Source organism: Alligator mississippiensis, chromosome 4 (assembly GCF_030867095.1).
Source record: "Alligator mississippiensis isolate rAllMis1 chromosome 4, rAllMis1, whole genome shotgun sequence".
Lineage (NCBI taxonomy): Eukaryota > Metazoa > Chordata > Crocodylia > Alligatoridae > Alligator > Alligator mississippiensis.
The window spans coordinates 146,674,790-146,700,307 of record NC_081827.1 but is presented as its reverse complement, the minus strand read 5'-3'; the positions used below and the strand labels follow the sequence as shown (position 1 = coordinate 146,700,307).

At 47.8% G+C, this 25,518-nt stretch overlaps 1 protein-coding gene across 1 annotated transcript in view; it reads left to right on the top strand.

Annotated features, from left to right (window-relative positions):
- Window positions 1-24,950, top strand: part of LOC109283800 (C-type lectin domain family 12 member B) — a 30,325-nt gene extending 5,375 nt beyond the window's left edge. Inside the window, exons 2-6 of the mRNA XM_019490288.2 lie at window positions 12,865-12,963; window positions 13,790-13,930; window positions 15,097-15,251; window positions 20,256-20,374; window positions 22,499-24,950. Of these exons, the coding sequence (XP_019345833.1) occupies window positions 12,865-12,963; window positions 13,790-13,930; window positions 15,097-15,251; window positions 20,256-20,374; window positions 22,499-22,628 (644 nt within the window). The 3' untranslated portion in view covers window positions 22,629-24,950. The remainder of the gene's footprint in view (window positions 1-12,864; window positions 12,964-13,789; window positions 13,931-15,096; window positions 15,252-20,255; window positions 20,375-22,498) is intronic.
- Window positions 24,951-25,518: the final 568 nt, after the last annotated feature.

Here is a 25,518-nt window from a genome sequence, read left to right as displayed (position 1 = left end):
CCTTCCAGCCCTCGTGTATATGAAATCTCTGAAATATATGACCCCAGAGTTCATGGTAGCCACAGCTGTACCTTATTTTCCTAAGCCAGGTTGTTATACTAGCTAGATGGAGGAGAGCTAGGTGACCACTGGATATTTCAGTTCAGTGGCTAAAGTGAACAGCTGGGGAAAAAGTTTAGTTCAGATCACATCAAATAGATTTTTTTTAAAAATGCAACGGAATGGGGGAAAAAAGAGTCATTTGGGGCGAAGCTGAAAAGTTTTTTCTGTCCCAAAGTGTTTTGCTTTTGCATTAGTTTATTTCTTTGGGATTTTGTTTCATTTTTGTTTGTTTGTTTGTTTGTTTGTTTTAAAATGTAGGTCATTTTTTAAAAATAAAAATGCCATTTTGAAGCAAAAAGACAGAAAACTTAATTTTGAAAATGTTAAAACAAAGACCTGGTTTCTATTCTACCTACTACATGCCTAAGGTTATATGGCTCCTTAGCAAAAGACGTTTGTGTGTCACCTCAGAAGATAAATTATGTTCTGCCCACAGCTCCTCTCCCATTCTCTCCATGGAGAGCCTTCAGAGCATTTTAGAGATACTGACAGAGATATAGATATTCATATTTATACATATTCTATACACACACACACCCCTATTTACTTGATTAGAAGATGAAGTTTTCCCTCCCTATTTAACATGAGGGAAAAAGCCCCTTGTCTTCCAGTCAACACAAGGCAGCAGGGAGGCAGGCATCTGCTGTGGCCTGGCCCCATCCCAGGGTTGGGGTTGGATCTGGATCTGGAGCCGCCGCTGCTGCCTGCCCTTCCCAACACTGCCTCTGCACATCCCGCCACTCCTCCCCTGCAGCCCCTAGTCTCTCCTACATCCTGCCCACACTGTTTCCATCTCTCTCCCCTCTGCTGTACTCCTTACCTTTCCTTCATGCCAGGAGACTCAGCAACAGCGGAGGGGCAGGTGGGGGAGATGGGAGGAAGTGGGGGCAGGGACCTGAGTCTTGAGGGGTGGATATTGGAGCAAGGGAATAGGGAATCAGGACAGCCTGAGGCTGGACAGATGGGGCAAGCACAATGGGGAGTAAAGTGAGGGCGTGGAATCAGGTAGCAGGGGGAAAGCTGCCTGCCTCTTTTACTGCCTGTTCCACCACCTCCACACTACTCTCCCCTAACACCTGCCCTGTCATGTGCCCCCCTACTGTCTGTCCCCCACTGCCTGCCCCATCACTGCCTTCATCAAATCTCCCTTCACCACCTACAGTAGTGGGAGGTAGGGGCACGGATTTAAAATGATCCTCCAATAATTGGAATACATACATGGAAAATTATAATCAATTTATAGAATTGTAATTTGTAGATTCTAATTATTGGTGGCTCATCTTATGTTCAGGGTAATCTTGCAAGTAAATACAGTATATATAGACAGACAGGCAGATTGCAGAACTTTTTAACTGAGAACAAAAAGTTAAAACCAGAATCCGATATACACAAGGGATATGGCATTGTGTTTTCTGAGTCTTGTTGGCAGAGCAGACTCTAGTCATCTAGCCTGCCATCCACTCCTACAGCAGTTTCTTAGAATAGTAGATGCAAGCAACAAAAGATATTGGCCACAGGGGCTGGACTTGGCAGGGGGCTGGACTTGATGATGTTCGAGGTCCCTTCCAGCCCTAATGTATATGAAATCTATGAAGTCGTAGAAAGCCACAGCAAGGAGACAACCCCACCCCTTTTTGCCTCAGGAGCCAAGGCATTCGTCCAAGAAGTGGAAGGACTCACACTTCAGACCCTCCTCACACAGGGGAGGTTTCAGCCTGTATCTAGAGGCCCTTGTCTGCATACTTGGCATTTAGTTGCTAAAAATGTTCCTGGTTTAATTTTTATTTCTTAGTTTAAGATGGATAAATAAGTAACGTGGGCGTGATTTACCATGCAATAGCTTATTATGCTATAGCTAGTAAAATGAACTAGGGGGCTCATCAAAATAATTTTACCCTCCTGCCCTTTCAGGACTACTTTACTGCTAGGTGACTGTAACAGGGAACCCAAGCCCTGTCACCAGAAGACAGGTCTGCCCCTTTAAGGTCAGATCTTTCTGGGCATGGAGTGCTGGTGAGGAAGGGGTTGACAGCTGAGCCTGGCAAGCTAGTCAGCTGACTGGAAGGGGCAGACCAGGACTATAAAAACCCTGGGCAGAGCGGCAATGGGAGGCCAGCAGCCAAAGGGAAGGAGTGCATCCCAGAGCTCCATGGAGAGGTTTGGTGAATGGTCCAAAGGTGAGAAGAGGGGAACTACGGAAGCCCTGGAGAGATGGCAGCCACACCACAGCAAGGACTGTAGCTGACAGTGGGGAGCCGAAGCATGAACCCTGCAAATGTAAGCTGACATGCTGCTTTCCTTAATCACATTTTTTTGGTGGCAGTTATTGCCCACGGATGGAACTGCTTATTTTTTTTCTTTTGGTTATTGAATAACACCAGTGGTTTAGGTGAGGCTATTAGGGGAAGGAGGCAGCTTCATTTTGGGGCCCACTACGGAGTGGGGACCTGGTGCCAGTGAGGGCATTGCTTTTGGGGGGGCACAGACCCCAGTGCCAGTGAGGGTGCAGCTTTTGGGGCACCTACCCCAGCACCTGGGAGGGTGTGGATTTGGGGGGCACATAGACCCCAGTGCCAGTGGGGGTGCAAGATTTTGCGGTGCACTGACCCCAGCACCTGAAGGCGCGATCTTAACAAGGCCACGGAGGTCTGATGCACCTGAGGTACAACTTTATTTTGGTTTGGTTGGTTTTTTTGGACTGAGAGGGTGCAAGTCCAGGGTTATCTGCTGGTTTTGAACTGGTGATACCCTGGCTGTAGGCCCAGTGCCCGGGCCTCTGAGCCATGGGGGCCAGGCTCCAGATTGGAGCAGGAAAAGGGGCCATGAGTCTCAAGACACTGGAAAAGGCTAGAGCCTTGGAGTCAAACCCTGTTTGGTGGGTTAAGATGGGGAGGCCTAGCTAGAGAAATACAGGTATCAGGCCCACATAAGCGAAAGGCCCCAATATACAAAATACAATAGGCAGTCTCCCGCTCGCAAGAATATCATCATAATAATTTCCATGAAGACGTGGCAGACAAGTATAGGGCGGGACATAAAAACTTCAAAGAAGACTCCAAGGGTGCCCCAGGTAAGGCACGGATTGCCAGAGAAGAAGGCGCTGGGGAGGGTGGCCTGTTACAGTGACGTTTTAAGACAAGATTTGATATTTTGGTTGGTTTATTTTCTTGGGTTGTGCTGGGTTGCTTTTGGGGGGAATTGTTGGTGGTTTTGCTTGAGAGACGCAAATTTTTTTTTGGGGGGGGGGGAGGGTTAGTTCAATAGGCAGTGCTGCTCACCTCCCCTGCAAAGCCTCCTGCTTTTTTTCTGGGCACTTGTTGCTTGTTACATGGGGCACTGCTGGTTGGGGCAGAAAATCTTTTTTTTTAAAAGGTCTGCAAGAGTGAGCCTGCCTGCCTCCCCTCACAAGTCTGGATTGGCATTGGAGATCTGTACTGCAGGCCTCCTGAAAGGGCTGCTCCCCCTACCCAAGCCTGATCCCAAAGCAGTTCTGCCCCCTCGTTTTTTCTGCACACTTGCTGCACTGGGCGCTGGGTGTTGGGTAAGCTTAGGGCTAAGCAAGGGTACACAAAGGGTCTGGCTGTTTTCCCCCAGCCCCGCTGCCTGCCTGTATGTTGGTATCATGTACCCAGGCTACCCAGGCTAAAGCCTGAATTGAAACATTACTACAGGAATTTTATGTAAAACAGAAAGAATCCTGTGACTCCTATCTGTCTTTTGTATCCTCATGTCAAAAAACGGGACTTTTTCCAAAGCTGAGAACGGCATGGGGGTGGGCTGGGGTTCTTATCGAGGTTGATTAAGATTCCTTGGCTACCAGGGATCCCTGTGACCAGGACAGCTTCCCCCAAAGTGAGACTGGGGGGAGGGGCGTGATCAGCCTACTTCAACTCCCTCTCCCTGCCCCAGTCACCACACAGTGGCCAGCATGAGCTAACACCCCCACCCCCAGCATGGCAGGGACATGGCATGGGTTGAGGTGAAAAAAGAAAGAGCCCAGGCTCAATGAGAGGAATATTTTTATCACTTAGTCTATTTGCATGTCACATTTTTAACTGCTGCATTAGCAGATCATCATCTTTAGTCATATCCCCGCAGCGTACATACTTATTCCCCCTCCTGCCCTCTACCCCTCCAGGCTTGCCCCTCTTCTCAGGTACTCCTGTTCATTCTGAGCCTATTTTTATCTCCAGCACCATGTCCCTGTCCCCCTTTGACCACCCTCTGCTTGCCATTGCTCTGCCTGACAGTCATACTGCTGCCTCTTTCTGGGAGTGAAGGGTGCTGCAAGTCAGGAGTGAGGGGAACAAGCTGGGCTGAAGGGGCAGGGCTGCAGGTAGGGAGTGAGGTGCACTGTCAGGGTTTGCAGGGGGGATGAGGCTGGAAGGGCAGGGGGGCTGCAGGCCCAAGCCAACCACCAGCCCCCCATGTGCTCGTGCCACAACCCTCAGGCCACTGCAGGGAGAGGAGAGTCATGTGCTTTTGGAGAGGCTTGGGTGCTGTGATGCACTCAGCTCTGGGTTGTAATGGCCACATATAACAGTGTATGGTGTGGGATGTGCTAAACTGTTGTATGTGGCCATTGCACCCAGTTCTGGGGTGTATCTCAGCCCTCCCCATGCACTGTTATATGTGGCCATTACACCTCAGAGCTAGGGCCACCCCAGCAAGAGTGAGGAGAGGTGAGGGGAACCAGCAGGGCTGGGGGACAATGGCTTGGCTGTAAAGCATGATCATGTTTTCTGTGTTATTTTTGTATATTGTGCCTTCTGTAGGACTGGAGAGGACCATTTCCATCCCCACTCAGACCATTACCTTAAGATTCCTCAGCAGAACCTGTAAAACCAGTTGAGTGACTCTGGCCAAATCCTGGAGTGCCAACCCTATCTACCTTTTCACTAACATCCTGCCACACTTTTAGCTTCTTTAATTTCTTCTTTAATTTAACAGCAGAGACTGCCTGTGTCTGAAGAAGGGTGGCTGCACCCAAAACAGTGCCAAGAACGTTTCCCCAACTACTCGGTTGGTCTAATAAAAGATATCACATCTACTCAAAGAACCTTGCCTGCCTTCCTATGTCCTCAGACCAACACGGCTACAACCAAAAACCCAGACCCCCTTTGAATTGCTTTGTCTGCATTAACAGTGCTCTAGCGAAGCTGCTTTTTGGCTGGCGCCCTTGGGCCCTGGGTGAGGGTACTGGCAGGGCTGGGGTGTAGAGGCTGAGGGTTGGTAGTGAAGGGCAGTGGCAGCGCTAGGAGGGGCAGAGACTGCGGATTGGAAGTGAGAGGCACCCCAAAGCAAGAAAAAATAGTTGCCACGCTCTTTTTGATTGAACAATTTTATTTTTTTTTATTTTCATAGAGTCAGACATGGTTTTTTTTGTCATGTTATGCTGCAGAGTCCAGACCCCAAGTCTGCTTTTTGTGGGGAGACTTGAAATCTGAGAGTGCATTGTCCCATCAGCATTTCATAGTAACCCTATTTGCATATCAATTCTGGTTTCCCCCGCAGCTCAGATTACAGGTCTCATCAGTCTGTGCCTTGAGGCAGACCTCCAAACCTGTTTTTCCAGGAGTTTGAACAGACACCAGCCTGATTCAATAAACCATACAGTTTCCTATAGATGTGACTGTTCTAGGGCCAGCAATATTATTGCTTTCTTGTCACTTGCCCCATTAGGTATAAAGGAAGCCATGCCCTAGCAAGCACTTCACAGAGACAAATCCCAATTCCTGCATTACCTTCCGGTATGCCAAAGGCCTATTCATAGATTTCATAAATTTCATAGACATTAGGGCTGGAAGGGACCTCAGGAGATCATTGATTCCAGCCCCTTGCCCAAAGGGCAGGAAGTCAGTAGGGGTCATAGGATCCCAGCAAGATAGACATCCAAATGTCTCTTGAAGGCGTTCAAAGTAGGTTCTTGAACCACCTCTGGTGGCAGTCTGTTCCAAACCTTGGGGGCTCGGACAGTAAAGAAGTTCTTTCTTATGTCCAGCCTGAAATGGTCATGCAGGAGTTTGTGACCATTCGATCTTGTCATCCTTTGGGGTGCTCTGGTGAACAAATGTTCCCCCAGATCCTGATGAGCACCCCTGAAAAACTTATAGGTGGCCACCAGATCACCCACCACTTCTCCAGGTTGAAGAGTCCCATAGCTCTCAGCCTCTCATCATAAGGTATGTTTTCCTGACCTCTGATCATATGCGTGGCTCTTCTCTGCACTCTCTCAAGCTTCTCCACGTCTCTTTTGAATTGTGGAGTCCAAAACTGGACACAGTACTCCAGCTGTGGCCTCACCAAGGCTAAATACAACGGGAGAATGACATCCTGGGCTTTGCTCTAGAAGCATCTATGGATGCAAGCCAGTGCCTTGCTTGCTTTACTAGCTGCAGCATCACACTGAAGGCTCATGTTCATCTTGTGGTCAATCATGACCCCCAAGTCCTTTTCGTCCAAAGTGCTAGCCAGTGCAGCACTGCCAAGCCTATAAGCATGCTGCGGGTTTTTCCTCCCAAGGTGGAGAACCTTGCATTATTTGGTGGTGAATGTGACCAGGTTCTCATCTGCCCATTTCTACCTGGCCCATACTACATGCACTCAAAGATGCATGTTAGGGTTCTCTCCCAGATTTGGCAAAAGCCTGCTAAGCAGTGACTTGTACTTGAACAGCCATGCACTCTAGTTTCTCTGTTCATCAGCCAGCCACACACCAAATGTCTTAGGTCCCAGGAACACTTCACTTGCAAACTTCCCTGCCAGTCCCCTCTTTCCCCGGGCCTGGGGCTGTGGAGGACCCCTGCACACAGTGAGTGGCCTGCTGTCACTATCCACTGTTTTGGGGCACCCTAGGCCACATGCTAGGGTTTGCTTCCTGAATTTCTAACTGCCTGCCTCTACTGAAGGTCAAGGAACATCTGCACCACACAGCCCCCACCCCTTGGTGATGTAGGACAGGGAACCCTGGCTGGCAGTGACTGTTCTCATCATCCACTGTTTGGGGGTGGCCAACACCAAGGCCACATGCTATAGTTCATGAGGTTCGTGTTCCTTTAAGTCCCAGGTCCTTATTCCTGGTTTCCAGTTCCTTTTTCAAAGCTAATCTAGACCCAATAAAAACTTCTTATTAATGTATTACACATTCTAAAGAGAGAATTTCATTAGCTATGCATATTTACCAAATAATATGTAAATTAATATTCTGCATCCACCATGCCTGTGTACCACCAGGGGACTCTCCTGGATACCTCTGACCAGAGTCTTGCACTGCCCAAAGTGTGGCCTGATTGTCAGCCCCCCATGTACACTATAATAAGTATATGGGCTCGAATAAGGAATCTATTTTGGGCTGGGATTAGAGATGGAAATCCTTCTTAGACCCCTATACCATGACTTTGTGCCACTGGGGTATTCTTTCAGACATCTCTGACTAGAGTCTTGCCTGACTAGAGTTTTGCTGTTTGTTTATGCCAGGGTGCCAATTCACAGCCTCCCATGCATACTATACTAAGTATATGGGCTTGAATGAGGAACTGATTTTTGGGCTGGGATGACAGCTGGAAATCTTTTCTGGGCAAGCCCATATGGTCAAGGGTGTCCCGGAGAGTGCCCAGTGTGAGAGGCATGGCATGCGGTGGCCTTACCTCTGGGATGTAATGGCTACGTATCAGTCAGGAGGGCAGAGATGCACCCAGCTCTGGGGTGTAACTGCTACATATAGCAGTGTATGGGGAGGGCTGAGAGACAACCCAAATATCGGTGCTGTGGTCAGTGTCAGGGGAAGCTGTCCTAGCAATAAGGGAACTGCCTGGGTGACTAGTGGGGTCACCCTAAAACCAGCACCCATGCAAAGCTAACCGATGAGGCATGAAGCCCCTGGTGCGCATCCCCGTTGGAAAGCCGGATGGGCTGCATGGTGCCAAAGTGGGGCAAAGGGTGCGGGGGCAGCGCTGGCATGGGCAGCGTCTCTGTCACCCAGAAATGCTGGCGACTCCATTCATTCGCAAAGTCTGTGAGGGAGAAAGAGTGCCTATAACTCAGATTGTACCCCATTTTTTTGGCTTTAAAATAGGCGTTGTCAAAAAGCGGGATGGGGGCGGGGGGGAGAGAAGAAAGACCAGGCTTGGCAATGGTTTGGTGGCCAGTCAGGATAGGGTGCACCCATAACTTCTTGTCCTTGCCACTGTAGGCCTCTCCCAAAGAACCCTGATCTCAGTCCTGCCCAGTCCAAAGCATGGTTTGTACATGCCAGGCTGCCAACTGACAGTGCCCCACCATGTCCACTGTACTAAGTATATGGGCTCGAGTAAGAAACTGGCTTTTGGGCTGAGATTACAAATTGAAATCCTTTCTGGGCCATCTGAAACCATGGCAGCATGCCACCTCTCTTGGACATTCCTGAACAGAGTCTTGCCTGGCCCAAACAAAAGCACGGCCATGCCAGGCTGCCAACTGGCAGCATCCCAGCCACGGTGCTAAGTAAAGAACCCTGACCACAGTCCTGCCCAGTCCAAAGCGTGGTTTGTGCGAATAAGGAACTGGATTTGGGGGCTGGGAGTATGGCTAGAAATCATTCTTGGGCTACCACACAGTATACCTCTGTGGGACTGGGGAAACCTCCTGGATATCTCTGGCCAGAGTCTTGCCCAGCCCAAAGCATGGTTTGTGAGATTCCCCCCATACCCACTGTACTACGTATATGGGCTCAAAAATGGAATTTCTTTTGGGCTGGGATTAGAGGAGGAAATCTTTCTTGGGCTACCCCATGCCATGTCTCTCTGGTTTTTCTAGCTTTCTGGTTTTCCTGGAACTGGGCTGGGTTTTTTTTGGCTGGAATTACAGCTGGAAATTCTCCCTGGTCCAGCCCATATGGAAAGGGTATCCAAGAGAGTCCCCCAGTGCGGCATGGCATGGGGTAGCCCTGGGGTGTAATAGCTGCATATAAGAGTGCATGGGAATGACAGATATGTGCCCAGCATATAACAGTGCATGGGGAGGGCTGAGATTGCACCCAGCTCTGGGGGTGTATGTCCACATATAACAGTTTAGCACAGCCCACAACATGCACTGCCTGTGCCTTTCACTCCTGATTCGCAGCCCCCTTACCTTCCCAGGAGTGGTGTGCAGTGGGTCTCAGAGGGATCAAAGCTCTGAGCTGCAGGCGGCAGCTTGGGTTCTTTCCAACCCCCCTCTGCCATGAAGCTGAGCAGCTAAGTGTACAGATGGCAGATGGAGGATCTTGGAGGCACTAGAGCCTGGAGTTGCATGGGCTTAAAACAAAAAACAAACAAACAAACAAAAACCCTCATGGAAGAAATTCAGGAACTAAAAATAAAACATGTCAAAGGTTTTACATTACCATGAAAAAAATCTAAAATGATCAAATCAACTGACATCGTGGATACACAGATGCTATTTAGCTAGCTTAATGGCAATTTTTGTCACATGGAAATAGGAAAAGTGGAACGTGGTAACAGGAGTGGTGTAATGTGGACAAGTACCCTAGGAGTTCTCAGCAAAGTTCTTTAAGTAGCTGCTCATGGACTAGGCATTGCTCAGGACACTCACCAACCCTCCACTTGAGGCTAGCCCCCTGGGCAACCAGAAGGGGAGGATATATGGGGCCAAAAATACAGCGAGACCAAGGCAGTGTGGGTCAGTGATGTGAAAAGATTCCCTAGTCTTTCCTCAAATGAATGGTTTAATTATAGACATAGGATACACTTGATAGAGGACAGCAGGGTGGCTACTGCTCCACTGAGGGCGTAAGCACAACTCACACCTCTAAAGCTGGAGTTGGATTGATGTCCTTCAGGCTTTGAGGAGGGCCTGATAAAAAAGGACCTGTATGCAATTTTTCTGGGATTCCAAAAGGGTGGATAGGCTTAGTGAATTGGATGCCCCCGAAACTGTGTAAGTGCCAGGTAGGTGTCCTAGTGTGTTCAATCTGAGCAGTTTCCTCACCCCCAAAATGGGGCCCTGTCTCATACTTCTCAAGGACTTTTGGAACTGCAGTGTCAGAAAACTGAAAAATCTGATTGATGGTCCTTTTGAAACCTTTAGTTGATGGTTCTTTTAATTTCACCTTCCAAAACTGCATCAATTTCAATAAAAAGAAAGAGAAAAACAAAACCCTAACCCAGACCATCTTATATTTACTACTGAAGCTTATTTCAAATCTGGCTTGAGTTGACTGTGTGGGTTTGGCTGAAATGTGGAAGCATTAATCACTTCCTGGTGTTGCAGGCTACTTAGAGTGTCTTCAACCCTCAGCAGCTAACAGTTCTGCAAGGCAGCACAGAGGTCTGGAGATGCAGGATGAGGAAGGCTACGCCACTTTAAATTTTCAGGCCTCAGATGCAGTCTCTGCCCATGGACATCCAGGTGGCCACAAAGGTAGGGCCCTCCCAGCAGCTTTGGCTGGTTACATGTGCTCCAGGGTTGGGGGGTGGGAGTGTTTTAATTCAAGCGGCTTTCAGGAGCTGCTCTAAGTAAAACGCCTGCAGTGTCTCGTATTCAGCATCCTGAACTTCAAAATGGCAGCAGGTTGTTTGATAGGGTTTAAAGTGCCCTGCCACTATTTTGAAAGGTGGGGATGCTGAATACAAGTGAACTTGAGGCTACTGGAGCATTCTAGTTAGCACGCTCAAGCACATAGGATGCATTAGAATGTATCAGAGCAGTCATAGGGCATCTATACACGTGCCCTGGGTTAAGTGGTAGTGCCCCTGGATTATACTGGTGATGACTCAGAGTGTGTGTAGATGAAACAGGGGCCCTAAATTGAAGCAGTGGGTTTTAAAAAACACTGCTTAAATTTAGGGCTGATTTAAAGCCTGTGTTGTGCACACACCCTGCTGACTTACCTGCCTCTCTAGTGGGGAGGGAAGGGCAAGCTGCGGGTGAATTGAGTGATCCCTGGGCTGCAGGTGTGGGGCTGGTTCTTCCCTCCATGGCAGCAGTGGCACCCCCACAGGTGGCACCTGCCCTCAGGCACCCGGCTTGGGCAGTCCTGGGGGGCACTGCAGCCACAGAGGGAAGCACCGGGCCCCCACACAACTCAGGCAGGCAGGGGGGAAGCGGGGATCAGGCCTGACGCTTCTTTTGCGTAGATCCTGGTTTCCTGGGCTGCTGCCAGGCCATCTGCAGGGCTTCCTGCAGAGCCAAGGAGCTGCACGGAGGCTGGTGTTTCAAAGGAGTTTCAGTTTGCTGCATCCCAAGTCATTTAAGGCACATTACACTGCTGAATTTCCTACAGCGGCTGGAATTAATGGACAATACACTGCCAATGCGTGCAAACACCGGCACCATTAAAGCAGTGCAAAAGCATTTAGCCCATTTTAAAGTGTTATGTACACACACCACTTGTTTTGTCTACACACAGCCTCAGAGTGTTAACTGTTTGTAGCTTCAGGTAATACTGATCTGAAAAAGGTATTTTTAGGATAGTATTTTTGTATGTTCCCCTCTTAGAAACCAATAGCTGACTAGTGCTTGTGAGTGGGGGTGTGCATTCCCTTTGGAACACAGTTAAATTTTATTTTACCAGGTTTCTGGAGAGAGCTTGAGTCAAACTAGAAGTCTGCATAAAAGCCCTGAATTTGAGCCTGGGTCTTGCTACTGCTGTCCAGTGCCTCGCAGAAGGGTTACAGTAGTGCTGTGCTCTCTGATCTGGGACACTCTATCCTCCCTACCCCCCGGCACTCTGGAATCATAAAGGTATAACAAACAACACTGGGACTTGTGGTTAGTAGGGCTGTGCTTAGGCTTTGTGTTCAGTGACCATTTAGTATAAAATGCACAAACTGTCTTTGGAGCAAGGGATGAGCCCTAGGTCTTGGTCTGTAGAGCATCTTTGCTGCTAAGCAAGAGAGTCATGCTCACTTCTTCCTTCTCTCTTGCCTGACCAAGGAATCTTGGTTTTTTTTTCTGCACAGTGGGAGATGCAACCAGATGGGGTGGGAACAGCCTCTCCCTCAGACACCACAAAACACCTATAGCCTAATGGATGGGGCACTGTCCAGAAAGTGTAATGCCTTTTTCTATTTTGGAATCAATGGTAGGGGAACCTTCAGGACAGGGCTGTAGAAAAGCCTGAGGGGAGAGAGGTGCCTGCCTGCAGGGCCCAGAAAGGTATATACACCCCTTCAGGTAGGAAGAACAAACACCATTTAAGGTAGAGTGGGTGGTGACTAGTGAAGGAAGAGGGAGTAGCTGATAGTGGGGAAGGGCATGGAGGAGGAGTTCAGTGCTGTTGTTTCCTCAATTGCCAGGAGGCTGGTCAACAAGGAGGAGATACAATGCATGCCATTAAGTGTGGCCTGTCACAGTGTAATTGTTAGGGGGAATGGTATTCCTACATTTACAGGGAATGGAAGTAATATCTCCCTTCACCGCCAAGCCTACTTCTCTGACCTGGGAAATGTTTTTGTGGGAGGGGAGTCAGATAATGGCATCTTTAATGCCAGGTCCGAGAGAACTGTGCGGACAGAGTGCAATGGGGGTGTCAGCCACACAGAGGTCTAAGCTGATCATTTGCAACTCCTTATCATGGAAGGCAGGCAGTGGGCACCTTGTGTATAGACCACTGCCCAGTGGGATTCCTGTACCAGATGCTGCACTGTCAGAACCTGGATTTGTGGCTTTGCAGGCACATGGGAACTGAGAAGGAAAACAAAAGAGTGGGAAACAGCATGGGCACAGAGTAAGGGCTTTCCAAGCTACACCTGTGTTTGTCTCTCATTGTTGGCTTTCTTTCAGCATGTCCCAATTTATCCTCCAAATGGCGTGTGGCTGCATTGACTTCAATCACCCTGTGCCTGCTATTGCTGGTAGGGCTGGCAGCCCTGGCGGTCCTGTGTAAGTACCTACACATTTTCACGTATTTGTTCATTGCAGAGGCCATGGAAAAGTCCAGGCTGGCATCCCCTCTGGGCTGAAATGCTTGGTTTAGTCAGAGAGTAGGCAGTTCTTGGACTGTGGCAATGCCAGCTTCCCACACCACTGTTTCAACTGTTCCAGCACAGCTGTTCTGTGGTCCTGTTCCAGGAGTGCCACTGCTACAAAAGAGTTTAGTCTCCAAAGCTCTTTTACTGCTTGGACTCTTAATCTGCCCAAGGTGAGAACTTTTATGCAAGTCAGGGAAGTGATTTTTTTTGTGCTGTGACATACTGTCCCATTAAGACCTGGATTCACATCTGTTTCACTGCATAGAGTTGTTAAAAAAAAAAAAAAAAGACTTGGATATGACTGCTGGATAAAAATCAGTGCTGCGAAGGTGGCACCTCCGTGTTGTGTCCCCCTTGTTTATTTAAGTAAAGAATAACTCTAAAACCTTGAGGTCTTTACTATCATATCTGAGAAACACAGATATATGTACCAAGGAAATCAAATGGTCCATAACAGAAGGAAAGGGTAAAGGAAAGGAACACGTTCATAATTGATTTATATTCAAGTAATAAAAAGTAGCCTATACAAATGTTTTTGTCAGGCTAATAATACTATAGCTGAATAATACCCTTAGTGAAAGCAAGCAAGAAAAAAGAAATTTCAAGGCAGGAGCAGAATTCAGTGTTACAAATTAAATTTGTTCTAGTAGCCAACCAAATAATGAAATGCTGTCTTCTGTGTCCCCTTCCCTTGGGTTTGGAAAAGATTATATTGGAACATGATTTGTGAATTGCAGTTTTCCAGGCTACCAAGGATAAAGAGAGAGAAGCTGAAGAAGTCAAGCAAATGAAGGAAGTTCTGCAAACAAATTTCTCAAAGTTGCAAGAAATAAGAAAGAGTTTGTGTCTGGAAGGGGAAAAGGAGAAGAAAAATAATGGTAAATGGAGCAGTTTTGCACTTGTGTCACAGATTTCCCAGGGGATCACCAGCCTTACACAGTGTCTTGGAGTAGCCCTGAAGCCAACCCCAGCATGGTTGAGACATTGGCTTCTTGCACTCCAAGGCCGTGTCCAGAAGCACAGCCATGCTATATGTGGAGCCGCAGTCTGTGGTGCCACACACTCAGGCATTTGCTGCATTGCTACCTTGCACAGAAAAAAATGGGGCAGTGCATGTGGTGGCAGCATGCACTGCCCAAAACCAGAGCCTGGCTGGCTGGAGCCATGCTCCAGCTGCTGGCCAGGCTCCCAGTAATAACCCAGGTAAGGCTGTTGGGGCCAGGAAAGTTGCTGGCCCCAGCTTCCTCTACCCCACCCGGGGTAAACTGCCATGTTCCAGAGTACACATAGCATAGGTGTTCCCCAGGGACAAGGCACAAGGTATGTCACTACTACTTGTCCCCAGGGAACCAAATATTCACACTCATCTGGATGCAGCCCAAGATCCAAATTTTTGGCCCACATCCCCTTTGGTTTTATGTTTGCATACTGCAGAGAGCTGATTTCTGTCCTAACTTCTAGAGAGGGACTTATCTCTTCAGAGAGCTGAACTGCACCCAAAATCACACACACCAAAGCTGAAAAAAGGGCCAAAAAAGAACTTTATTGGTCAACCCAAACACAGCAGAGCCTCAAAGCCTTGGTTAGCTCCCCTCTGACAAGTAAAACAACCCTGATTATTATGTCTTCCAAACCGCTCCCCCCAAAATAAAACAAACAAACAAAACAAACAAGAACAAAAAAACCCCCCAAAACTGGGAAACAATTATGAAATGAGAATATGCTCATGAAAGCTTATGCCCCTCTGATTCAGTTAGTCTATAGGGTTCATCTCTGCAATGCCTTCAGGCAGAATGAATGCCAACTGCATCTACTAATCAACCTCAAGCTAAAGACTGTAGCCCAGCTCCTCCCCATATCTGAGTCTGGACCCAAATGGGATCACAATACTTTAGTCGTCGTCTACATGGAATGAGGGAGGTGAATCCAGAAGTGAAGTTACCACAAAAAAAGAGATTGGGAACTGGCCTGTATAGTTCACTGTGCTCTGTAATGCACACTTCTGGATTTACAGACAAAAAGCTGTTTTCTTTCTCTTCTCCAGGAGTCAGCTGCCCACTGTGCCCTGCACACTGGCAGTGGAGAGGAGGAAATTCCTGTTACTATGTTTCTACAAACCAGGTCACATGGGGTGAGAGTCAGAAGTCGTGCTCCATGTGGAATTCCACCCTTGTCCTGGTGAAAGATAAGGCAAAGGAGGTATGACATACAGCTACCTTGATTTTTTTTTTTAAAGAAAATTTAGTGTAACTATCAGAATTGCCCACAAGACGGCAAATGCATTTTGGTTCCTGTCTCTCCACTGATCTCATATCCCCAGAGTCTAATACCAGGGGCAGGTCCTTGTAGACCTGCATAGATCCCCATACTGTAGGGCAGGGGTTTTCAACCTGTTTTAATAAATGTACCCCCAGCAGTCCCCTTTTTAATAAGTGTACCCCCGTGGCAGGGGGTGGTGAGCGGCCAGATGCAGAGTGGCAGCAGCATGGGATGCTGAGTGGCAGTGGAAGCCAATGAATGTGAGCTTTCCCACCTCCCCCTGCATCCAGTTGGCCACATCAGCCCACACTCCACCCCTGCCCACCCAGGTGTACCCCCTAGGGCCTTCCCACATACTCCCAGGGGTATGTGTATCCCTGGTTGACAACTTCTGCTATAGGGAATATTTGGAGCAAATTTCTAATTGCCTTTGTGTGCCTAAGTGGCAGTTTTCTAGCCATATACCCAGGCATTTCTGGTCCTGCTTCTGCAGTGTGGATAGGTAAGCATGTACACAGTAAAAAAATGCACTGGGGAGGGGATGGAGAGCAGGGGGGGGGGGGTAGATACACACTCTGCTACATGCACATGTACATGAGTGGTAAGTCTGGAGAAGGAGGAGGAGCCATCCAAATCTTACTCCCAATTCATAGAAAGTTGTTGACTGCTTAGGGCCCAGAAAACTCTAGATTCCCCTCTTAACTAAAGTGGTTTTGAACTTGTAACAACTCTCTAACTTCCTATAATACTACTCTAACCACAGTACCATAGGTCAAGGGTGTCAAACTCATGCAGCCCTGCAAGCCGGTCTTTGGGGCAGATAGATCAGACCCAGAGATCAGCCCTACATGCCAGATCCAGCACATCCCAGAGCAGCCAGAGTGAATGCCATGTGCTGGATCAGGTGCTGAGGGCAGCGTGGCCCCAGAGTGGTGGAACAGCTCACAGGCACTCTGAGGCCATGCTGCATGCAGCGGTTACTCTGCTGTTTTGGGGCAAGTACTGGAGTGAGCTCCATGTGCGGTGCAGTCCAAGAGTGGCCAGATCTCAACTCTGAACCCCATGGGCAGCACCAGTGGTTGGATGGTAGAGCTCAGCAGGTCATTACTTTGATGCCCATGCCATAGGTGAAGCACTAGTTAAGCTGTTATGCATCATTCCTTTGGAAGCCAATCCACTGCCCCTTGCATTTCATAGTCACTGAATAAAACTGAATGGGGAGTAGTGTAGAAAATCCACAGACCCTTTGATTTGCTGCATCCCCTCTGACTCTACATATCTCACTCTCATGGCTGCCCAGGGAGCCTGTTTCATAAGGACTGCTGGAGAGGGCTCCAGGTAATTCTGATTTGTGTCATGGTGGCTGCTACACTATGCAGGAATGTCAGAGATGCAAGGTCTAACCTCATTTGGGGCAGGGACTAGAGCCTGGTTCTCTTACTTTTAGGGCAAGTGCATTAATCACTTAACTCTTGGGTCTAAAGCATTGCAGCACCCTCCTTTCCTCCGCACCTTTGTCCTGGGTTTCTTGCTTCCTGGTTTCTGTCACTTGGACATAGACATATGTTTACAATGGGCACATGCACGTAGCAGTGCACTTGTCCTTGAGAGTGCATTGCCTACTGAGCTTGCTCACTCTTTGTGCACACACTTTAAAAATGCACAGCCAGTAGTAATAGAATTGCAGCCAACATGTAAGTACCAAAACACCCTTTGTATGATTTAGTGGCTAACACTCTCAGCTTTGGCGGCACAAAGAGAAAACAAACACCCACACCCTCTGGTCTGCTACAAGCGCCCAAATTTGTGGCAGCAATCAAAGGTATTAATTCATGGTGTTATTTTGAGGCAAACATCGATTTCTCTTAAGGTGGAGAGCACACCCTCCAGCTACCTCAGGAGGTGCTCCCAGGTGTTCAGGGGGCCAGCCCTGTTGCCCTGGAAATACCCTTGCAGAAACCCTGGGAGCACTTGCCCGGGTTTTCCTGATTGCACAGGCACACTCAGCATTTCTGACTTGGGGTATGCATCCGTGAGCACAGAAACCTGGATTTCTTTGCTTGCAGAGGTGTGCCCTGAGTGTTGTCCCACAGGATTGGGTGCCTGCCACTCCCAAGCAAAGTCTGCTTCACTCAGTGAAGTGGAACAGCTGTGCCAGGGCACATCCTGGCACAGCTGATTTTGTTTCATTTGTTGACTTCAGTTTATAGCCTTAACTAAACAGTGTCCCATCAGCCATAGCATGTAAGTGAGGACCATGGGATTTGTAATTCTCCTGAATTGTGGAGTGTGCTTACCAATTCTCTCTTTGTGTTAAGAGTGCTAAGGAGTGCTCTAAGGGAAGCATCTGTCTTTTTCTCATGCCTGCTTGAGAGATCTAGATGGGTATTAGGGGTTGTAAATACCTATTTAAAATATCTGTTTAACTCAAGAGGTGGTCAATTATGTTGGTCGGAGGGCCACTGAATGAGTTTTAGTGACGTGCCCAGGGCTGCACACACAAAATCTTTCAGAAATTATTGGTTTAATAAATTATAGATGAAAACAAATCATACAGTAAATGTTTGATTTTTGTGTTTTTATATATATATATATATTTTTTTTTTTTAGAGTCCTGATTTATGTTTCATTGGGTGTGTCTACATGTGTCGCTATGGCAACATTACTGTGCCATGATTTAGTACTTCCTTTTGGAAGTACTAAATCATGGCACAGTAACAGCCTGTACTGCCCCATGTGCGCAGTGCATGGTTATTTTTTGCAGCTACTTCGCTATAGCAGTGTGCTATACCAGGGGAGTACATCGCTTTGGTGATGTAGCTGCTGGTTACGTGTAGATGCCCTAGGATGCTACGTCACTGTAGCACGTTGCTGCAGTGATGTAATGTCATGTGTAGATGTGCCCTTTGTGTGTAGGGTATATAGAAGCAATTGCATGATAGCTCAAGTCCTGGGAACCAGTTGTGGGTAGGCGAAGAGAGACGCAGGTGGCACATGCAGAAGCAAGGCGGGGAAGGGGGGGAGGGCGGGCGGCGCAGGGAAGGGAGCTACACAGTACCCAGGTGGCTACAGCTGCACTAGGAGTAGCCCAGCCAAGAAGCTGTGCATGCTGGCTGGGGGTGGGGCCACAGTGGGTGGGAGCAGGGCATGGGTTGCCCCAGATTGGAGCAGGCAGGGCTTGGCCTCATGTGGAGGACTGCAGGCTGGACACAATTAATTTGTGGGCATCTGCCTGCAGGCCAGATTCAATCAGTTGGAGGGCCAGATCCAACCCGTGGGTCATATTTTGCCCACCCCTCGTTTAATCTGTTGTAATTACAGCAGTTAAATGATTAATTGGTAGGGGAGGCAGCGGAGGAGGAGGAAGCACAAGTACCTAATAGCTAGGCTTTATGGACCCTGGTGTAGCTGCTTGCAGCCTCCATGCTGCCTGCTATGAGCAGCCTGGGTCTGGAGGCCATTGCATGCTGGCAAAGTATATGTGTCATAATGGCTGAACTGGATGTGGAGGTTATCATCACTTACAGTTCATGATTCTTTTTTTTTTTCATTCTATTTGCTCCCTCCTTTGTAGTTATTTGTGGTTTTTTTGGTCAAGGGTCTTGGTTTCATTTCTTTATCTACCCCAGTAAAAATGCCCATTTTACAGTTGCTGCTTGCACATGCAAAACACAAAATGTATGTTGTTACAAATATGTTATGCTTCCTCACACTGCAGGGAGCATTTGGAAGTAGGAGATATACCACATAGCATCCACCATCCTAGTTCAGGAAAAGTGAGTTCTCAGGTCTCCTCATCTGCTCTTGAAATGTGTTCTGGCACTTTCCTGAAAGGAAACAAGAGTGATTGTACAAAAGGAAAAGCAAAAAGATATAGAAAAGAGGAGAGATGGGTTGATTCAGCCCCTCGCCCAGAGGGCTTGGGATCTGTCACTCAGGGTATAAGAAAGTCTCTATGGACTAGGTTGTGTTTTGTTTTTGTTCCCACCAAAGCTGTTTCGATGCTTTTTGAGCAGCGAAATCAAAACAAAACAAAAGCCTTTGAAACGGCTTCAAAATGAAACGAGGGCACTCGAAACGTTTTGAAAGTTTCAAAATGTTTCGAGTTTTGAAGCTGGGTGTACTTGGCTTCAGTGTCATTCCCAGCCAGCAGTGGCAGCCTGCTGTCATCCGGTGCACAGATCCGGGGGCCTGCACCCCTGGGAGGAGTCCAGCACAGCCCCGCATCCCTCCTGGGGGTGCGGGGCCCCGGATCTGCACACAAGATGACAGGAGGCTGCCACTGCCGGCAACTGTCATGAGTTGTGCTTTGAACAGTTTGAGGTGCAGTTTTTCAGAAACCACTTCATTTATCTCCTTGAAACATGGCATCTTCATGCCCTCAGAAGGAGCTACCATCCCTGTGCTTTTCATCGGAATCAGGCAAGAAATGACAAAGTTTTAGGTATTTTCAGGATTCCCCATTATAGCCTATGGGCAAAACATCAAAATGCGTCAAAACAGCAAAACAGTTTTGACGAAAGAAAACAGAACAGTGCTTCGAAACAAAACAATGTAACAAAACACTGTCCCTTTTGAAATGGCGAAATGGAATTCAAAACGAAACGGTGCTTTTTCGCACAGCCCTAGTAAGCACCACCCTGGGTGTGGACAAGCATATACTTGGAGTAGCTTCAAGATGGGAGGGGAAGCCGCTCCTTGGGAGTGTGCAGTAACTGTTAAGCTCTGTTACATGTGTGTGCATGATGCTGTAGTGATGCAGGAAAGCTAAACTACCCCAGATATAAACTCTCTTTTTTTTTAAATTACTCCAAGTGAACATTTGTTCACACCTCTGTGCTATGGACCTTTTCCTCTTCCAGTGATTTCCAACAGTGTTTTTGAGCCTACCCATTTATCAGATAAAGGAACTTATATTTTCCTAATGCTTTTGTTTCCTCATAGGAATTTCTAAAAAATCAGTTTCCAAAACTCAATTATTGGATTGGATTATCATATAAGGAACAGAGGAATGGCTGGTTTTGGGAGGACAATGTAACTTTTATAAACCTGCACCCACAAAAGTAAGTTTAACAAGTGACCTTTTTCACCTGGGATCTCCTACAGTTGGGCTGAGACTTGAGCATCAGCAGATACCACTGCAAGAGGGGCTGGTTTACTAAGCCATTCCACAACCCCTACCACCACCAGTTAGAAACAACCTCCAGCACAATCTAACCATCCTTTCACCTGCCAAACACTCCTACAGACCCTTCTCTGATTAAGCTGGGAAACGGCATGGCTCCTTTAAGGCCCTTCTTGCTTGCAGCATTAATGTTGTGCATATCATCCAGCTTCCCATGAGGCTGTTCCTGTGGCCCCAGTCTCTCTCTGCTTTTACATCTGGTACTTGCTCAGAAAACAGGGACTGGATCCAAGCAGTTGGAAGCTGGTGCTCTCTGTTTCCAAGGGTATAAGCCTGACTTATTCCATCCTTGACTTCCACCTCTTGCAGCTGACAGGTGCCATAATCATATTTTAGTTAGGACTCTTGGAATAGAAGTCCACGGAGCCAGGCGCTAAGGACATTTATAGACATGCTCCAGGAGTGGTGCGGGAGGGGCGCTTTACTTAGAGCAGCTCTGAGAACTGTTCTAATTAAAGTGCCCAATGCACCATGTGTATCAGTGACCCCATACTGAAAAATGGTGGTGGGGGTGCTTTAATTAATGCTTGTCTAATTGAAGTCTGCTGGAGCATGAAAATTTCCATGCTCCAGCAGACTCAATTAGTCTGTCTGCCTGGGCCCAGGAGGTGGGTGAAGCATAGGCCTGTGCCCTATCCCACCCGGGCAGGGGTAGCACTGGGATGCTGAGTGCTGGGACTGGGCAGTGCATGGGGAGGCATTGCAGGCAGGCTGGCCTGGCTGGGCCTGTATGAAGGTGGGGGCTGGGCAGGAAGCAGGGGTTTCCCTAGGGCCCTGCAGTCTTGGGCTGTGGTGGGTGGGTGTCAGTGTTCAGTGGCACCCAAGATGGGGCCTGGCTCACTCCACACATCTCTGCAGGGATGGGCCACAGCTGCCTTGCCCATGAAGGGACACTGCCAGGCTGGGACAGGAAACCAGGCTCAGAGGGTTTCTGGCTCTAGGCTCGGCCTTCCTGTGTACTGGGCACAGCGTGAGCAGGGTGGAGCCATCCTTGATGCAAGGGCCCAAATGCGAGAGTTCCCAGGAACAGCAGCTGGGGCCAGGACAGGCACTGTGCAGGGCTGCTGTGCTGCGGGCTCCTGGATGGCTCGGCTATAAGCACCACCTGTGGTGGCTGTTCCCAGAGCCCAGGAGGTTCCTGCCACAGCCTGGCGGGCTCCGCCCCACTCATGCTGTGCCCAGCGTGCACAGAGGCCAAGCCTGGAGCTCCCCGATCCCAGCATCCTGTCTCAACCAGGCAGCATCCTCTTACAGGCAGGTGACTGCACCCCATCCTTGCAGAGCTGTGCAGGTAATCCTGCTGCAGCCCAAGTCTGCAGAGCCCCAGGGCAGCCCCCACTTTTCTCCATCTGCTGCCTTCCCAAGGGCCCAGCCAGGCAGGGCCAGCCTGTCCACACCTCCCCCATGCCTGCTTCTCTCCTTCCTTCCCTCCCTCCTCTCTCTCTCTCTCTCTCTCTCTCTCTTCCCTCCCTCTTCTCTTTTCCCTCCTGTCTCTCTTCCCTCGTTCCTCCTCTCTCTCTCATCACAACATGCTTAACAAAAAAGAATACACAGGGACAAAAGCAGTGTATGAAGTTTTCTTTATTGTCACCAGGTTTAGAATGTTTAGAAAACCTGGTATTTACCATAACCCCCACCCCACATTTATGATTATTAACTATATTAATATCCAGTGCATCTTGCCATATACCCCCTGCCCCAGTTTTGTTTTTCTGGCATGCTGAAACTCTGGTACCTTGCAAGGTAGACATTGAGGTATTTTCAACACTGGCCAAAAATGTTGTCTACCCCTGGCTTAAACTCTTACTAGGAATCTTCACGGCACAATTTGGGGGCATATAGGAGACAACGAGGGGCAGGGCCATCTGTTTCCTTGGGTTTTGTACTGCTATATAACTTTTCTGGTGTGGCAAGGGTGACATCTGTTTGCAGCCTATGTGTCAGAGCAGGGTGTCATGATGTAATGAAATAATACTTTGTTCTCTGGGTTTGGTCCTTACAGGTACTATCCATGTGCATATTTTGCTTCATGGTATATTGATTACAGTAAATGTGAAACCAAATGTAACTGGATCTGTGAGAAGGCAGTCTTCCAGCTGAATCTAACAGATAGCCATCATAAGGAAGATTAATTTTCAGTGTACTAATGATTATTTATTGGTGATTGCAACATCCTCTCTACATTGGACATTTATCCTGCTATAGCTAACAGACAACTAGCACTTAGAAGATGGATTTCTTGCTGAAATTATTATTTATTAGCAAAGCAGCGCACTCTGTCTTATGCTGGTTTACTTTTATAACTGAAAAGCTTTCAAAATCTGTGTTGAATGAGTCACTCTTGGTATATCTGTTGTCATTGTTGGATTCTATCTGATAATCACATTCCTGAAGGAGCCGACACAGCATGGAATATATATAACCCCATAGAGAATGTGCTAGACTTGTTAGTCCACATCTGTAATGATTAACAGCTGTCAAACTGAAATTGCAAATGCCACAGAAGTAGGCTGACCATATGGAAATCCCAGGAATCCAGGACATCATCTGGGTAAAATGGGACACTTCCCTCTGCTCCCAATCCCCCGGGTGCTCTCAAAAGTAAGCAGGGGCAGGGATGCATGCCAGGCAGGCGGCAGTGCAAGGCATTCCACACTACTCTGACTCATGACCAGACTGTGCCCCATGTCCCTGTGTTTCCAGGACACCCATTATAATTTCCAACTGCCAGCCAAGACCAGCTTCAGAAACCTGAGACTGTCCCAGTTAAAACAGAACATATGGTGACCCTATGGAGAAGTCATGGACTGATGTAATTTGGATATTTAAAGAACTATGAAGTCTTAGCTTGCTCATCACAAAAAAAAAACACCTCACTACAATTGTTTCCTATGGCCTATTTCCTGGAGATAATATATAAGGCAACTTTATGAAACTCAAGTGAGGAGACTTTGGCCACCCCAGTTCTGAAGTCTGCTCCATAGTCCTGGTAAACGATCTGCTACAAATCATTTCCCAGTCACTGAACTAACCTTTTTGCTTCTGCACAGGTATTTAACATACTGCGCACACCCTCACACAATCCTAAGCAAACTCTCCACCTCTTCACTACTTACACTCACCAATATCACTTACGAATCCATCCTCATGGAGTCAAATTATGCAAAGCTTGATGTTTAAATCTTTCCTGAAGTTACTTCTCTTTTTTAATCATTTTGTTGGAAGGAAAGCATGAAAATTATATATATTAATTTCTCATTAGATATCCACTACCTGTTATAGTGTAAAGGCAATTCAGAAGACATTCTGAATGTGTTCTATAGAAAACCTTTGGCACTCAGACAGGGAACCTGCATTTTTAAATGGACTAGAGAACCGTAGGACCAAATTCTGTTTTATTTATGCAAATTAAAACAAGAAGAATAAAAGGATTTCTGCAATGGTCTGTGCCTAGGACTATTCTTGAAATCACTCACAGCTATCAGGTGATGAAGAAGATACCTGATCATTCACACTTGTTTTTGGACTGTACCAGGGTTATTCCTTCTGTGCTTCACAGGTCTTGCATATTTCCAGACTCAGCCTAGGGCAGTGGTCTCCAACCCTTTTAAATAGGAAATCACCTTTGGCATTTAAAAGCAACCAAAGATCTGCTGTTCACTTCCACCACCCCATCTCCTTCCCACTTCCTCCCCCCCCCACCAGCCAGCAGGTAAGTCTTTGGGGAGGGAAGGGGGGGGGGGCAGATAGAGGCTGAGGAAAAAAAAATATTTAGGGGTACGCCTCCGCAGCAGGCAAGTCTGTGGGGGAAGGGGCAGGGCAGATGGAGGCCCCAGCCCTAGCCCCCTTCCTCCCTCACCATGGGGGGCTCAATCTGGCCCTTGCCCCAGGCTGGGCTGGGGGTGGGGTGCACACGTGCATGTATGCGGGCACTCAGCCCCCCACCCCAGCCTCAGATCAACTCCAGGAGGCTCTGAGATCTACCGGTAGATCAAAATCCACTGATTGGTGACCACTGGCCTAGGGTGTTGGAGCTACTTGAACAAGGATTAGGTGGTTTGGGCTGTATAGATTCCTCCTGTTTGACCCCAGTGTTAGGGATAGATTAGCACACCTGAGATGACAATTTCTGATCTCTTCATGGGGGGACTGAACATTCAATGTGAAGGGGCCTCATCTCTGGAATTTTCCACCTCAATGATCTACCTGGGGACTCATCTACAAAACAAAATGGCTGTGTAGACACTAGGGCAGAATGGACGGAAATGGGGTAGGCATTAAATGTAGAGTTTAGTTTCTTAGCATATTTGTGTATAATTTTGCATTGGATTCGTTTTATAATCCTGTAAATAGATATATGTTGTTTTATCTGTATTTCTTGTATTTTATATGCTGTATAATTGTAGCGGTGCAGGCTTTTACAAATAAAAATATTATTTACTATTTCTATGAAAGCTCCTGTCTGGGGAATAGGAAGTCCTTGAGTTTGACTGTGAAATGCAATGAAACCAGGGGTGGGTGATCGTAGAGGCATAGCAAAGAAGGACCGGGAGGGACCTCACAAGGTCATCTAGTCCACCCCTTCTCAAGGAAGGATCAACTCTGACTAAATCATCCCCTCTGAGTGTCTGTCTAACCTGCTTTTGAAAGTTTCCAAGCATGGAAATTCCACAACTTCTCTAGGTCACCTGTTCCAATGCTTGACCACTCTCATTGTCAGAAAGTTCCTTCTAACCTCCAGCCTTAATTTCCCTAGCTGAAGTTTGAGGCCATTGTCTCTAGTCCTGTCCTTTACAGCCACAGAGAAAAAAAATACACCTCCATCCTTTCCATAATCATCCTTCAGGCATAGATGATGCATATGTGTTGCCACTAAGGGGGACACAACTGCGTGCTGCTGCCTCTGCTCCTGAGTGTTGGGTCTAGCTGGGTTGCAGCCCTACACCCCACCATTGGCACAGTAATCGCGCTGCTGCTGCTGCTGCTGCCACCCTCAATGCTGCCAGGCCCTGGCTCCTGCCA